The sequence below is a fragment of the Ovis aries genome, chromosome 11 (genome assembly GCF_016772045.2).
Source record: "Ovis aries strain OAR_USU_Benz2616 breed Rambouillet chromosome 11, ARS-UI_Ramb_v3.0, whole genome shotgun sequence".
NCBI classification, from domain to species: Eukaryota; Metazoa; Chordata; class Mammalia; order Artiodactyla; family Bovidae; genus Ovis; species Ovis aries.
Window position 1 is genome coordinate 43,747,088 of NC_056064.1, and position 12,190 is coordinate 43,759,277.

The 12,190-nt window shown below is 56.4% G+C and overlaps 1 protein-coding gene across 6 annotated transcripts; it reads right to left on the reverse strand.

Moving 5' to 3' along the window:
• Positions 1-61: 61 nt before the first annotated feature.
• ATXN7L3 (ataxin 7 like 3) lies at positions 62-8,072 on the reverse strand. 6 transcript variants are annotated; one of them, XM_042256060.2, is made up of 13 exons: positions 7,452-8,072; positions 5,987-6,097; positions 5,555-5,687; positions 5,180-5,351; positions 4,886-4,983; positions 4,676-4,698; positions 4,309-4,375; positions 4,081-4,166; positions 3,710-3,778; positions 3,394-3,437; positions 3,058-3,129; positions 2,808-2,965; positions 62-2,695 (listed from the first exon to the last, which is right to left on the reverse strand). In XM_042256060.2, exons 2-13 carry the CDS (start codon positions 6,035-6,037, stop codon positions 2,547-2,549), a joined length of 1,122 nt encoding a protein of 373 aa, XP_042111994.1. In that variant the 5' UTR covers positions 6,038-6,097; positions 7,452-8,072; the 3' UTR covers positions 62-2,546. The 6 variants fall into 6 exon arrangements, with proteins under 6 accessions (XP_042111994.1, XP_042111995.1, XP_004013027.1 ...); XM_042256061.2 differs by lacking the exon at positions 7,452-8,072 and adding an exon at positions 6,750-7,323; XM_004012978.6 differs by lacking the exon at positions 7,452-8,072 and having other exon boundaries at positions 4,081-4,109; positions 4,309-4,354; positions 5,987-6,448.
• Between the last annotated feature and the right edge of the window lie 4,118 nt (positions 8,073-12,190).

Genomic DNA, 12,190 nt, shown 5'->3' on the forward strand with positions numbered 1-12,190 from the left:
TGAAGAGAACGCTGGTTGCTCTGCCCCCAGCAATATGGGAATGAGGGTGGGCAGGCCGGGCTACCAACGGGAGATGCAGTTTATTTACACCAGCAGCCATGGGGGCAGGGGAAATACACAGCGTTTACAAAGTTAGCTACCTGTACAGGATGGATTACATATGCAAAAATAAAAATCTCAAGACCACAGGACAGCGTGAGCCCCACCCCCCTCCCCCAATGACCCCAGCATGCGGTAATGCCAGGCGGGTGGCCCCTGGGCATGCGGGGGGGAGTGATGCATGGAAGGAAAAGCCACCGGCCATGGAAATTAGTACAGAACCCCCCCACACACTCAGACACATGATAGGATACAGGGTGGACGACACCTAGCCGGGGTGGGAAGGATGGGAATTGAAACCCACACAGCCTGCTGTTAGAGGGAAGGGAGTGGAGAGCTCCTAGCCCCTGTTCAACTACATGGTAGGGGGGCACACTCTCCCCAGAAGGAAGGGGGTTTGCTCCCTCAGGGTCCCTGCTGGACCAAGCCCATCTCTTACCCAGCCTGGGCAGGGGGCTCTGCCCTGAGGGCGGGCCAAGGAACAATGGGGAAGTGGATGTGGACAAACCAGTTCCCAAACTACTTCCCACTTCTCCCTCCTCCAACCAGAAGGGGGAAACAGAGAGGCCAGAGGGGAAAGGGTGTATTAGGGCCTGAGCTGCAACTGCCTCTCAGAAGGGAGAGTGGCCTGCGGCCTTCCTCCCTTCATCTCCAGCCCGCTCCCAGGTCTTCATCTGGGAGCAGGCTGGAGGCTGGCTGAGATCCTCCTTGCCCTCTGGCCTCCCCGTGGAGGGAGAAGGCTGTGGAGGGGCGAGAACGGAGGAGCCCAGGCCCCAGGCTTTATTCTAACTCCTGCCAAAATCTGTTTGGCTTTTTAAAAAATAATCATAATTCTTGGGTTAAAAATCAATTTGTAACCAGGCGTCAGCCACAATCAGAGCCACCCCAGGGGGAGATTGGGGTTCCAGACAGGGTACTGCAGCCCCATCTCTGTTGTTCCCTTAACCCTCTAGGGTCCCTAACCCAGATCAGTCCGATCAGTCCTGGGTACTAACTACCCAAATGTGGGATGGCTCCTCCTGGGAGGAGGGCAGGGGTCACGTCCAGCGAGTGCCAGAGAACATGGTTCAGGGTCAGCTCCATCCCTGGGGCCATCAGTTCTGCTCCCACCCTGGACTGCAGTCCTCCAGCTCGGTTCCTGGGAGCGATGGTGCCCGCGTGGAGGTTGAATGATACATCTCTTCAGGATGTAGACCAGGAAGGTGGGCACACTGGCGTGACAGTCCCGCAGGGGGGCACTTCCCAGGCATGGCAACCCACCTCCTCCGGACAGCCCACAATACAGAGACCACCCTCTCTTCCCGCCCCACTCCTAGCAAGGGGGGAGAGGTAAAAGATCAGGATTTTCCTCAGAGCCCCAAACCACAAGTACAGAATAAATAACTTAAAAGCGGCAAAAGGAAGGGGAGACAGGGCAGGCTTTGGAGGCAGGAGCATCGAGAGAGGAACTGGAGCTGGTCAAGGTGAAAGAGGGGGGGTGGCAAGCAGCAGTTGGGAACCTGGGCTGCCCCGGGAGGGCAGTGGGGCAGGGTAGGCAGGAGGAACATGGGGCCACCCCAGGAGGGTGAGGCTGGGCCCCTTCCTGGGGCAGGGAATGAGGTAAGAAAACATTTCAAATAAAGCAGCACCTCACCTTGGGGCCCCACTCCTCGCCAGCCCTGGGTCAGGGAGGAGAGGCAGGGGGGGAGACATCCTGATACACAGCTCCCTCTTCCTACCCTCCCCGTGCCCGTTCCTTGAAGCTGTAGAGGCTGGAGGCCCTTTCCTGGCACCCAACAACAAAAGGACAGCTCCTGCTGCCAAGGAGGCCCCCGGGGACTGAGGGGAAAGGGCTGCCCCTGTGAGGGGCAGGGAAGGCGGCGCTAGTTCGGGACGCCTACCTCAGCAGACAGCTCGCCATGCCTGCCTCCCCCTGGGATGGGGGCGTTGGATAGGATTCTGCACACAGACAGGACACACCTAGCCCTGCCCCTCAGCTCCAAGCACCGGACCCATTCACATTGCTGAGGGCAGCTGGGGGAGGCCCCCTCCAGGCTCAGCTTCCAACCCGCGGCCTCCCGGGTAGCCACGATGCTCCTCGGCAGGGCTTAGTCCAGTTCCTGGGGTGGGGGGGGCGGCAGTGCCCTGGCACAGTGCCCAGGTCAGGCCCCTGGCCTAGCTGGACATCCAGTAACTCACAGAATAAATAGGAAAACCGCCTCCCCACCAAACTTATGTCCAAGGCATAATATGTCCAGGTCTGAGTCCTGCACGCTGAGGGCTCGTGCTCCATCGCAGAAGACCCTGACACCCCCCAGGGGTGCATAATTGGATCCTCTGCCTGCCTGGCCCACCAAGCTTCCCAAGCCCAAACCCCCAGCAGCCGTCCATTTGCCAGGCTGTGCCGCCTGGGTGGGGGTCGGGAGAGACGGCTCTGCTCAGCCAAAGGCTATCCCCTTGTACCCAAGTCAGTTGATGTCATCGTAGATGCTGGGCGTCGGGGGCGCCGGTGGCTTTGGCTTTTTCTTCTTGTTGGAGCCCAGGCCGGAGGCAGTCCCTACCAGGCTCAGATGGGATTTCTTTTTCTTGGTTTTCCGTGACTCGGAACTGTTGGTACCTGAAGAGGAAAGAAGCAAGAGGGTTGAGGGGAGGGTTGCGGCAGGGGAACACAAGGTCCCCCGCACTCCACTTCAGGCAGAGAGCCCCTGGAGCCCGGCCATCTCACCTACCTAGACCCCACCCCTGATTCTCACTCGTCTTGGAGGAGCCTGAATCAGAGGGTGAGAGATCAGAGGAGCCGTCCCACTGAAGCCGGCTGATCAGGGCCTGGCTGTCAGTCATGTCAAAGCTGTCATTATCCAGGGAACTCTCGACCTCTGGAAGGACACTGGGAAGGAAGAGGTCAGGGAAGGGCTTCAGGGATGCTAGCCATCACCCTCACCTTCCCCAACCCACCATCCTTCCTGGAGGGTCACTCACGCTGAGGGTCCAAGGAAATAAATCCGCACGGCTCGCCGCTGCTCATCTGTATGCTGGGGGCAGCGTAGGGACCTGGTGGGGAGAGAATGATCAGACCCTGACAAGTCAGGGAAGGTCTGAGGAATACAGGCGAAGCCCCTCCCCTCAGCAGAGGCGGGAGGGATGGACAGACAGGGAAGGGACGAATGAAGAGGCCCCAGATTATGGCCTAAGGCCTAGAGGAGGGGAGGGGGAGGGTGGGAGTCCCGTTGCTCAAGTCCAAGGTACTCCCGACCCGTGCCCAGGGTGAGGGCGCCGGAGGGCCCCCCTGGCCCCCTTCCTAGGTTCTGAGCTCACCTTGTGCACATCTTCTTGGTGTGTTCAGAAATCACCCCACATTGCTGGAAGAGGAATATAAGCTGAAAGGAGGGACGGGGGAAGCCTGTTCTATAGCCACTAGACACTCTCTTCTGTACAAATGCTAGACTGTGCGCTCAGAAATGGCCCCAGGGCGTCCATGGCAGACGGTCCCAGACCACACTAGCCAGGAAACCAAACTCAAGAGAGAGACCTAGATGCCCTCACTGCTGTGCACCAGCCTCTTCCAGGGCCTCGACCACTGCCTGTGGCTCTGCCTGCTCCCAAGGGCTTCCCCGCTTCTCTGATCCCTCACCGTGGTGAGCAGGCTGCGCAGCTCCTCTGGCCCCAGGGTCTCGTAGCTGATCCCAGTTGAGTTGTTATACTGGGTGAGAACCAGAGGTACAAGTTAGAGGAGGGACGGCCAAAGAAGGGAGGGTGGGGGTGTGGAGTCAGTCCCTCTCGTCCCTCCCTCAGCACTAAGGCCTTAAGGTTGCCCGCAGTTCTCCAACAGTTCCTTCCACCCCAACTGCACCAGGGTAACGAATTAGGACCCACAAAGAACATGAATACCCAAGACCGAGACACCCATCTAGTTAGCGTTCTGACCCCGACTTGTCCAAGCCCACCCGACTCACAACGAGGCAAATACTGAGAGGGAACCTACGAGGGATAGCCCCTACTCACCTTAAAAGGATCCGAATTGCTAAGTTCCCCTGAAGAAGAAAAAAGAAGGGGAAGGGTGTTTGATGCAGAGGTACAGACAGAGAACCCTGAAAATAACCAGAGAGGAAGTGGGGGTGATAGAAGGATCACAGGCCCTCCCTCGATTCCCCTGCCCCTCCACCTCCACCCTCCAGCAACAAGTCCCAGAAGACATAGTTAGAATCACTCCCATTGTTCCACCCCACTTACCATTTTTGTGTTTTAAAGACTTGGATCTTCGAGGGGAATTGGGGTTCTGGAATGGGAGATACCATAGCTTTGGGGAAAGGGTAACGATAAGGGGGAGCCGAGAACCCAGGGAAGGAAAAAAGATTTGACAAACATCCTCAAATTTCTACTCTTTCCCACCAGTAAGAGGCCTTTCACCCATACTCCCTCCTCCCACCTACCCCCCAGGCCTCTGCTGCCCTCCTGCCCACCAGACACCCTCGGCCCTGAACCCAGAGAGGTACCCAGTGACCTCAGACTTGAGTCAAGACACCCGAGGACTCCCTGCCCAAAGGGGAGGGTATCTGTCCTTGGCCCAAATCTCCCTCATGCTTGCCCCGGCTCTTACCTTGTCTGATTTTCTCTTCTTGGCTGTGTAGGACAAAAGGGTAAAGGGCAGGGTCACTTTAAGTTCCCAATCTAAGAGCACCTAAAGAAAAGTTACAAAGCTACACTCTCCTCCCTCATTAGGGATAACAACTTGTGACTGTTACACACTCAATTCCTGCCTGCCTGCCTCACCCCGATGGCCCTCCCAATTCCCCAGATGCCCAAACACCTTTCTTCTCTGAGCCATAGGACCAGTCGTTGTCATTGATGTCATCATTATCCTCTTGGTCACTCTCTGACTTGTTCATGTTGTTGCTATTGGCAATCCTGCCGAGGGGAGGGAAGAGGAAGGGTCAAGGCTGCCATCTCTCTCTGCCCGACTTCACACGTAGAGGGGAGCATCTGGGGCCAGGCGCGACCCACCCTCTATACCCTCCAAATGTCCCAGGGGGTGGTGGGGAACTCCACCATGGGATGGGCTGCAAAAGATGGGCACTCTGGTTCTAGCAGAAGAAGCCCTCACCGGCGGTTGGCGATTCGGCTGCTGTTCCGACCCATTCCTAGGCACTTCTCCAGGTGGGGAGCAAAACGGGAGGCGGCAATGCTTCGGCTGCAATTGGGGCAAACACACTCCTTGCTCTTCCACTGGTTGAAAACCTGTCCAAAGATGTCCAAACCCGGCTGGTCCACGATCTCTGGGGACAGGAGAGACGTAGCGATCAGGGCAGGCAAGGGGCCCTTACCTCTCGTTCCCACCCATGGCCCTGTGGCCTCTTCAGAGCCCCTGCCTAAGCTCCCAGGAGCTCTAGGTTCTACCTCTGGTGTGGTTGCTGGAGAAGGACCCTCCAAGCACTCCCAGGGAAGGGCTAGGCTGCTCTCCTTCAACCCTGACGCTCACCAAAATCCTTCATGCTCTCAGGGTCCGTGTCGTCCAGGAAGAAGTAGCCACACTTGACAGCCCGGTGTACCTCAAAGCAGAATCCCAAACAAGAATCCTCAACCAGGTCCGCGTATATCTCCTGAGCGATGGCCTGGGCCCAGGGGAGAACATCCAGGGTCACCAGAGTCACAGTCCCATGGACTGAGGGCAACTCTCACCAACCAAATCTCCTGCCAATTCGCCCTGGCCAAAAATAAAGCTTCCTTTGCCATTTTTTCCCATCTTGATTTTGAGTTCTTTCTTCTTCCGGATCCTTGGGCCTTCTTAGCTGGCTCTTCCCTTTAAGGAACAAGGCTGACTACCCAAATTCCTCTCTGGTGTGGATTCCAGATATAGCGAAGGACAGACATCAAGAGAAAGAACTGGAGGCACACGTGGGGGAGCCCTCACCTCTAGTTTGCTGTTATCCAGGCCAGACAAAGACATTTCCTCCATTTTCATTTGTGAACTCTTGTGGAGACGGTGCTCTGACTGCTCATAGCACAGCGGGCGGCAACACGGCTGCACACATGTGGGGGGGATGTTGGTGTGAGTCCAAGGCACCTCCGATGGCTGCCACCTCCCCTCCCCACCTCGCTGCCCAGAGCTTAATGGTGGCATCAAGATCTACCTCTCCCTAAGGCCTCGGTTAAGTCTGGATGGTCCTGCAGGGCCTGAAACCCAAGGGCGGCCTAGTCCTTCCCAGGCCTGAACTCAGGCCCTGGACTCTTACTGCCAATCAGAGTCTGGGTTTACAGGAGGCGGCAGCTCACCCCAGGTTCCCAAAACTCAAACCCCTCTTCCATACCCATGGTGCAATGCAGCAGGGGGAGGAGAAGGAACTCTAAGGCCTCAAAGCAAACCCACAGGGTGTGGCAAAGAACTGCACAGACTCCTAAATACACTCCCCCCCCTCCCCAGGCTCTCCTCAGAGTCACCTCTGCTTTCAGCCAGGATGTCCACTTGGGGGGGTACTGCTACCAGAAGTAGCAATGGCCCTAGGACCCTACAACCTTCACCCCACTCTGTCTTCCCTTGAAATAAGCCTGCCACTACAGACGGAGAGCAGAGCCCACAGAAACCTAGAGCTAAAAGGCCATCCTAGCCACCATGAGCAAGAAAAAGGAGGTAGAATCCGGTGGGATGGCATGCCAGGAGTGGGCACTCCCCTTACCTGTTCTTCTTTGAGATAACCACCCTCCCTCCCTCAGGACCAGCCCGGAAGTCTCTCCAAGAGCCCCAAAGTCCAGGAATCCCCACCAAAGGATTCAGAAACAGAGCACACAGTCCGGGGCCCCTCTGAACGGTGGGTACGAGTTTAAGGAGCTGCCGGCCTAGAGTGGGGTGGGGACTGACAAATGAGCCGGGGGCACTGGGGAGGGTAGGAGGCCGGGCCTCGGCTCTTCCCCCGTCCCTGCGGCACTGCTGCCGCATCATACCGACTGGGGGGAGGAGAGCCGAGCCGCCGGAGGCCGGCGCCGCTCCGGGACAGACCGACCCCTAGAGAGTGGGCAGAGTGGGACACGTCCCGGCCCCTCTTCTTCCCCGCCCGCCGACAGCCCCGGCCGGCCGGGGAGAGGAGTCCGGGAGGGTGTCTCTATTGTCCCGGGGGCTGGGGCCTGGCTCCCTAACAAAGGCCCCGCGCCCCCTCCCCGGCCGGCCCTGCCCCGCCCAGGGGGGACCCAGACAGGGGGAGAGCTGGGGGCCCCGGCCGGGCCGGGAAGCCGGGGGAAGCCGGGCGTTTCCGCGTCGGCCCTGGGGGAGGGGAAGGGGCGCTGACCCAGACCTGGGGGGAGGGGGCCCAAGCCCCGCCTCGGGCCCCGCCCCCCGCCCCCCACAGGCCCCTCCCCCGTCCCCGTCTCCGTCCCGTACTCACCCCGCCCGGGGGGCCGCGCCGGGGCCCGGCGGCCTCTCAGGGCCGCGTCCTCCGGCGGCGGCGGCGGCGGCGGCTGCTCCGGAGCCCCATGTCCGTCGGTCCGTCCTCGCCTCTCCCCGGGGCCCAGGGCCCGGGGCCGGGGGGTCGGGCCGCCCCCCCGCCTCGCCGCCTCACCGGGCGGCCATGGCCCCTTCCCCTCCCTTCTCGTCCCGTCGCCGCCTCCTCCTCCTCACCTCACCCCGCCCGCGCGCAGTCCGCGCGCCGTCCGCGCGCCCCTCCCCCCGCCCCCCACTCCAGCCCGCCTCTCCCGGGCGGGGGGTGCGGCGCGAGCCCGGAGCGCGCGCGCGTGCCGCGACCGGAGGATGGATGGATGGAGCGAGCGAGAACGCGAGCGTGCGCGCGCGCGCCCCTCTCCCCCTCCCTTCGCGCGGGCGCGAGGCCAAGCGCGAGCGCGCTCCAACCTCCTCCTCTTCCTCCTCCCGCCCCTCCTCAACACCCCGCCCCCGCCCTCCCTTCCTCTTCCTTCTTTCGCTTTCGCGCGCCCAGCGACTGCTCGCGCCTGCTAGAAGGGCCCGAGCGCGTGCATCTGCCCGGCGGCCGCAGCTCGGCAGCATTTGCTCCAGGGGGCGGGGACCGGGCGGGGAGGAGGGGCGCCACGCCGCCGTCCAAAGTACCGGCGGACGGGGACGGGGGCGGGGATATGGGCGGGGCCTTCGGGAGCCACCTCGGCCAATCGCCGTCTCGCCTCGGCCCGACCGGCCCAATAGGATTTCGGTGGGTGGAGCGGCGTTCAAGGTGAGGTGCGCGGTGCGCTGGGGGCGGAGACGTTGTGCCGTCCCGGCCGGCTCCGGGGCGGGGGCAGCGGGTGGCGTCGAAAGAGAGCGCCGGCTTCCAGCGGCGCCTGGGACGCCTTCCGGCCCAGGGTCCCCCGCCCTTCCCTCCGGGCTCCCGGCTCTTTTCCCCTCAGCGCCACCACCCCGGAGTTTACTTATGTGAAGAAGCCAGAGTTGAAGTGGGACGCAGTTATCACCTCAGGGCAGAAAACCGAGGGGTCTCGTCCGAGCCTCGGTTCCCCGTGTTTCTGGGCTGGTTTCAGCTCACTCCGGGCCTCAGAACCAACAGACGCCCTAGATGAGGGTCCTCCGCTGAGGGCGGAGGCTGAGCTGTGCCATTCTGAGCGGAGCGCCCTCCCCGCCCTCATCCTAATTTAGATCCCACACCTGCTCGCCTTTCCTGCTTCCGGAACCCACGCTGGACCCCCCACCTCTCCTCTACGCAGCCTACCAGGCAATGGCCAGACCCTTCCTCCGACCCAGTTCTTCTCCCCTGTGTGTACCCATATCCGCGCGCTCTCAGTCCCTCTTCTGGAGCAAAGGGCCTTTCCCAGCCGCAGTAGATGCCTAGACTGGCTCTGCCGTTTCGGTTACTCTATGTCTGGAGTCCTGGAACGGGTGTATGACAGCCTTCTTCCCCCAGAAGATGAGTTTAAGTGAAGAAAGCGTTAAATCATATACTTTGGGACCATTATTGACTCTTTAATCTTCGGCAAGCATTTATTGAGGCCATAGTTCTAAGTGGTTAAGACCAGAAACCGTCTGAATTCAAATCTGTGGACTTGACAAATGAACTTAAGCAAATGAACTCTCTGTTGCCTCTGTTTCCTCTCTTGTCACTGAGTATGATGACAGTACTTATCTCATTAGGTTGTGGGAATTAACAAGTCAGTACATGAGCAACTTGGTTCAATGTAAGTGTTCGGTGAATCTTAGCTGTTTTTGTGTGTTAATGCAAATATAAGACACACTTCCTCAAGAAGTTCACAATTTGTGGGATAGACAGACCTGTAGGAAAGTAATTGCCCAACAGTGTGATAAAAATAAGAGAACTAGGAACTTCCCTGGCCAACCAGGGATTAAGACTGTGCTTGCACTGCAGGGGCCACAGGTTTGATCCTTACCTGGTTGGGGAACTAAGATTAAATACACTGTGTGGCGTGGCCGGAAAAAAAACCATAGGGGACAGAGGTGACTAGGGAGGAGGAATCAAATGATGTAAAAGAGTTTCTCAGGAAAGGTTTCTTGCACTGGCTGAAACATAGGAATTGGTGAGGAAGTCACATGAAGTAAGCAGAATGGACCACACAGGACTAAGGGTGTGCTCAGAAGTTAGTGGGATTTAACCCTACAGGCTGTCAGGAGTCCTCAAGGGGAGCTGTTTGACCAGACTTAAGCAGAGGCTCTGGAGTGGGGAGTCTGGATAGCTTAAAAGTAGTAGGTTTTTATCATAGCATGAGATGTGTGGGGTGTAGGAGAGAGCCTGAAGACATCGTTAACCAAGACGGGGAACTCTGGAAAGGTGATGAGAGGATACAGGAGAATGACGAGTTCTCTTGTTTGAGTCTGAGATTCGTTGGGAGTTATACTGTGGGATTAGCTGGTGGAGACGCTCAAAAGTTGTTTGAATTTGAGTCTAGAGCCAAGTAGGAGGCCAGTACTTCAAGTGTCTTAGCGTGAATCAGAAATCCTCCACTCCGACGATACTGATCTGTTTCTTGGTCTCAGAATATGTCCAATATACCCTGCCGTAAGGAATTTACATATGCCCAGGAAGCCTTCCTGTCTCCTCCCTGTTTACCTAAATCCTTTCTCACTTCTCCACCCAGGCCACCCTCACAACAAACTCCTTTAAAACTGGATTGTACTCTTCATTTGGCACTTGGCCTGAGTGGCTCTGTGGTGGTGACCTCTTTGGGCACGTGCCCGGTCTCCACAGTTAGCACCAGTCAATAAACACTAAGGACTACATTGGTCCAGGCTCTGGGTGAAGCCTTGGGGTTACAGCAGCGAGCCAGAGAGACACACAGACCTTGTCTTAGTGGAGCTTACTGCCCAGCAAAGCCTGATGTAGGAAAAAGGTTGAATGTGAAGGCATTCAAGCAGCCAAAGAAACAAACGGGTAGAAATCTTTTTGTCAGAACGTCAGGGCAGGCTCCCTAGAGGAAGAGATCTTTTAAGTGGAGCCTTGAATTAACTAGAAAGAGAGGTTAAGGGGAGCATTCTAGGGAACAGTTATGTATATAGGCAGAATGTGTAGAGGCCTGAGAAGAGAGTGTGGTGTGTTTTGAGTCTGGGATGGTTTGTGCAATTAGAGTTGGGTAAAAGGCTATTTATAATACATATATATATATATATATGACATTATTGTGGGCCATTCTTATTCCTTTGGCTGGGAATAAGAATCTTTTTTATCTTTTAAGCATTTTTATTTGCCTACACTAGGTCTTAGTTGTGGCATGTGGGACCTTTTAGTTGTAGCATTTGAAATCTTTGTTGCAGCATGTGGGATCTAGTTCCCTGATCAGAGATTGAACCAGGCCCCCTGTGTTGGAAGTCTTAACCACTGGACCTCTAGGAAAGTCCCCTAATGAATCGTTCTTGATTGTCAAATGTATGCTATGTATGCTCAGTCACTCAGTCGTGTCCAGCTCTTTGAGACCTCACAGACTGTAGTTCGCCATGGTCCTCTGTCAAGGCAAGAATCCTGGAGTGGTTGCCATTTCCTCCTCCAAGGGATCCTGACCCAGGGGTCAAACCTGTATCTGCTGCACCTCTTGTATTGGCAGGCAGTTTTTTTTTTTTTTTTTTTTTTTTTACCACTGAGCCACCTGGGAGTAGGTGGTGGGATTACTATAATGAATGAACACATAAGTTGTCTCCACCAGCTAATCCCACCATAACTCCAACATATCTCAAACTGAATGTGTTGGTCTGGGGAGATAGACAATGAACAGGTAAACAAATATAGAAACAAGGGGATGTAGGAGAAGGCCTCTCTAGAGAGGGTGGTCAGGCAAGGCTTGTGAAGTGACATTTGAGCCTAAGTCTGAAGGTTGAAAAAAGCAAGCTATCTGTAGTGTTGGGGGAATGGCATTTTGGGCAGAGAGAACAAGTGCAAAGGTCTTGTGGTAGGTATGTTTGAGGAGCAAAAGACAGATCACTTGGTTGGATCCTTGTGAGTGAATAGGGAGAGTGGAGTGAGAGAAGGCAGAGGGAAAACAGAGGCCAGGTCTTGTAGGGTCATGGTGAGACAAGGCAAGTTGTAAGTGCAGAAGTTACCAGATTTGTTTTTAAGTGATAGCTCTGGTTGCTGTGTGCAGAAAGGACTGTAGGGGGCAAGACTGCAAGCAGGAAGATGAGTTATAGGTTTTTGCAGAGGATGAGCAATGGTGATGGCCTTGAATAGGATGGGGATGTAAGCAGGCTGACAGATTTGAGAGATACAAGCAGTAGAACAAACAGGTCTCGGTAAGCAAATTTCACCTCCCTTCACTGAGAGATGAAACAGGAGAAGAGTTAAGGCTGATACTAACGAGTAGATGTTTAGTGCTCATCTGGGGTCTTGAGGTACCTGTAAGATATCCCAGAGGATACACTGAAGTCTGTACTGGTCTGCAGCTTTGAAGAGACATCTTTATAGAGGCCACTTTTTGGAATGGTTACTATGGGTGATAACTGGAAGTTCATAGAGTGACTTGAACACCTATGATAGAATGAGGAGAAGGAGCCAATGCCAGTAGAGGAGACCAAGAAGTCAAGAGTGTACATCCACTGGGTGTAATGATGAACACATTCCCCTCAGGGGAATCGTGAATGGAAGGTGAGGAAACAGGAGGCCATGAGGGGCAAGGAGCTTTTCAGAAGTTCGGCAAAGAATGAAACAGGGGTGTGGGGTGAAGGGAG

Coding starts and splice junctions, on each gene's coding strand:
- ATXN7L3 (XM_012186195.5), bottom strand. CDS start 6,196: ATGCCACCATTAAGCTCTGGGCAGCGAGGTGGGGAGGGGAGGTGGCAG. Junction 4,699..4,885: donor CTATGGCTCAGAGAAGAAAG/GTGTTTGGGCAT, acceptor TGTCCTACACAG/CCAAGAAGAGAAAATCAGAC. Junction 3,130..3,393: donor ACCAAGAAGATGTGCACAAG/GTGAGCTCAGAA, acceptor TCTCCCCACCAG/GTCCCTACGCTGCCCCCAGC.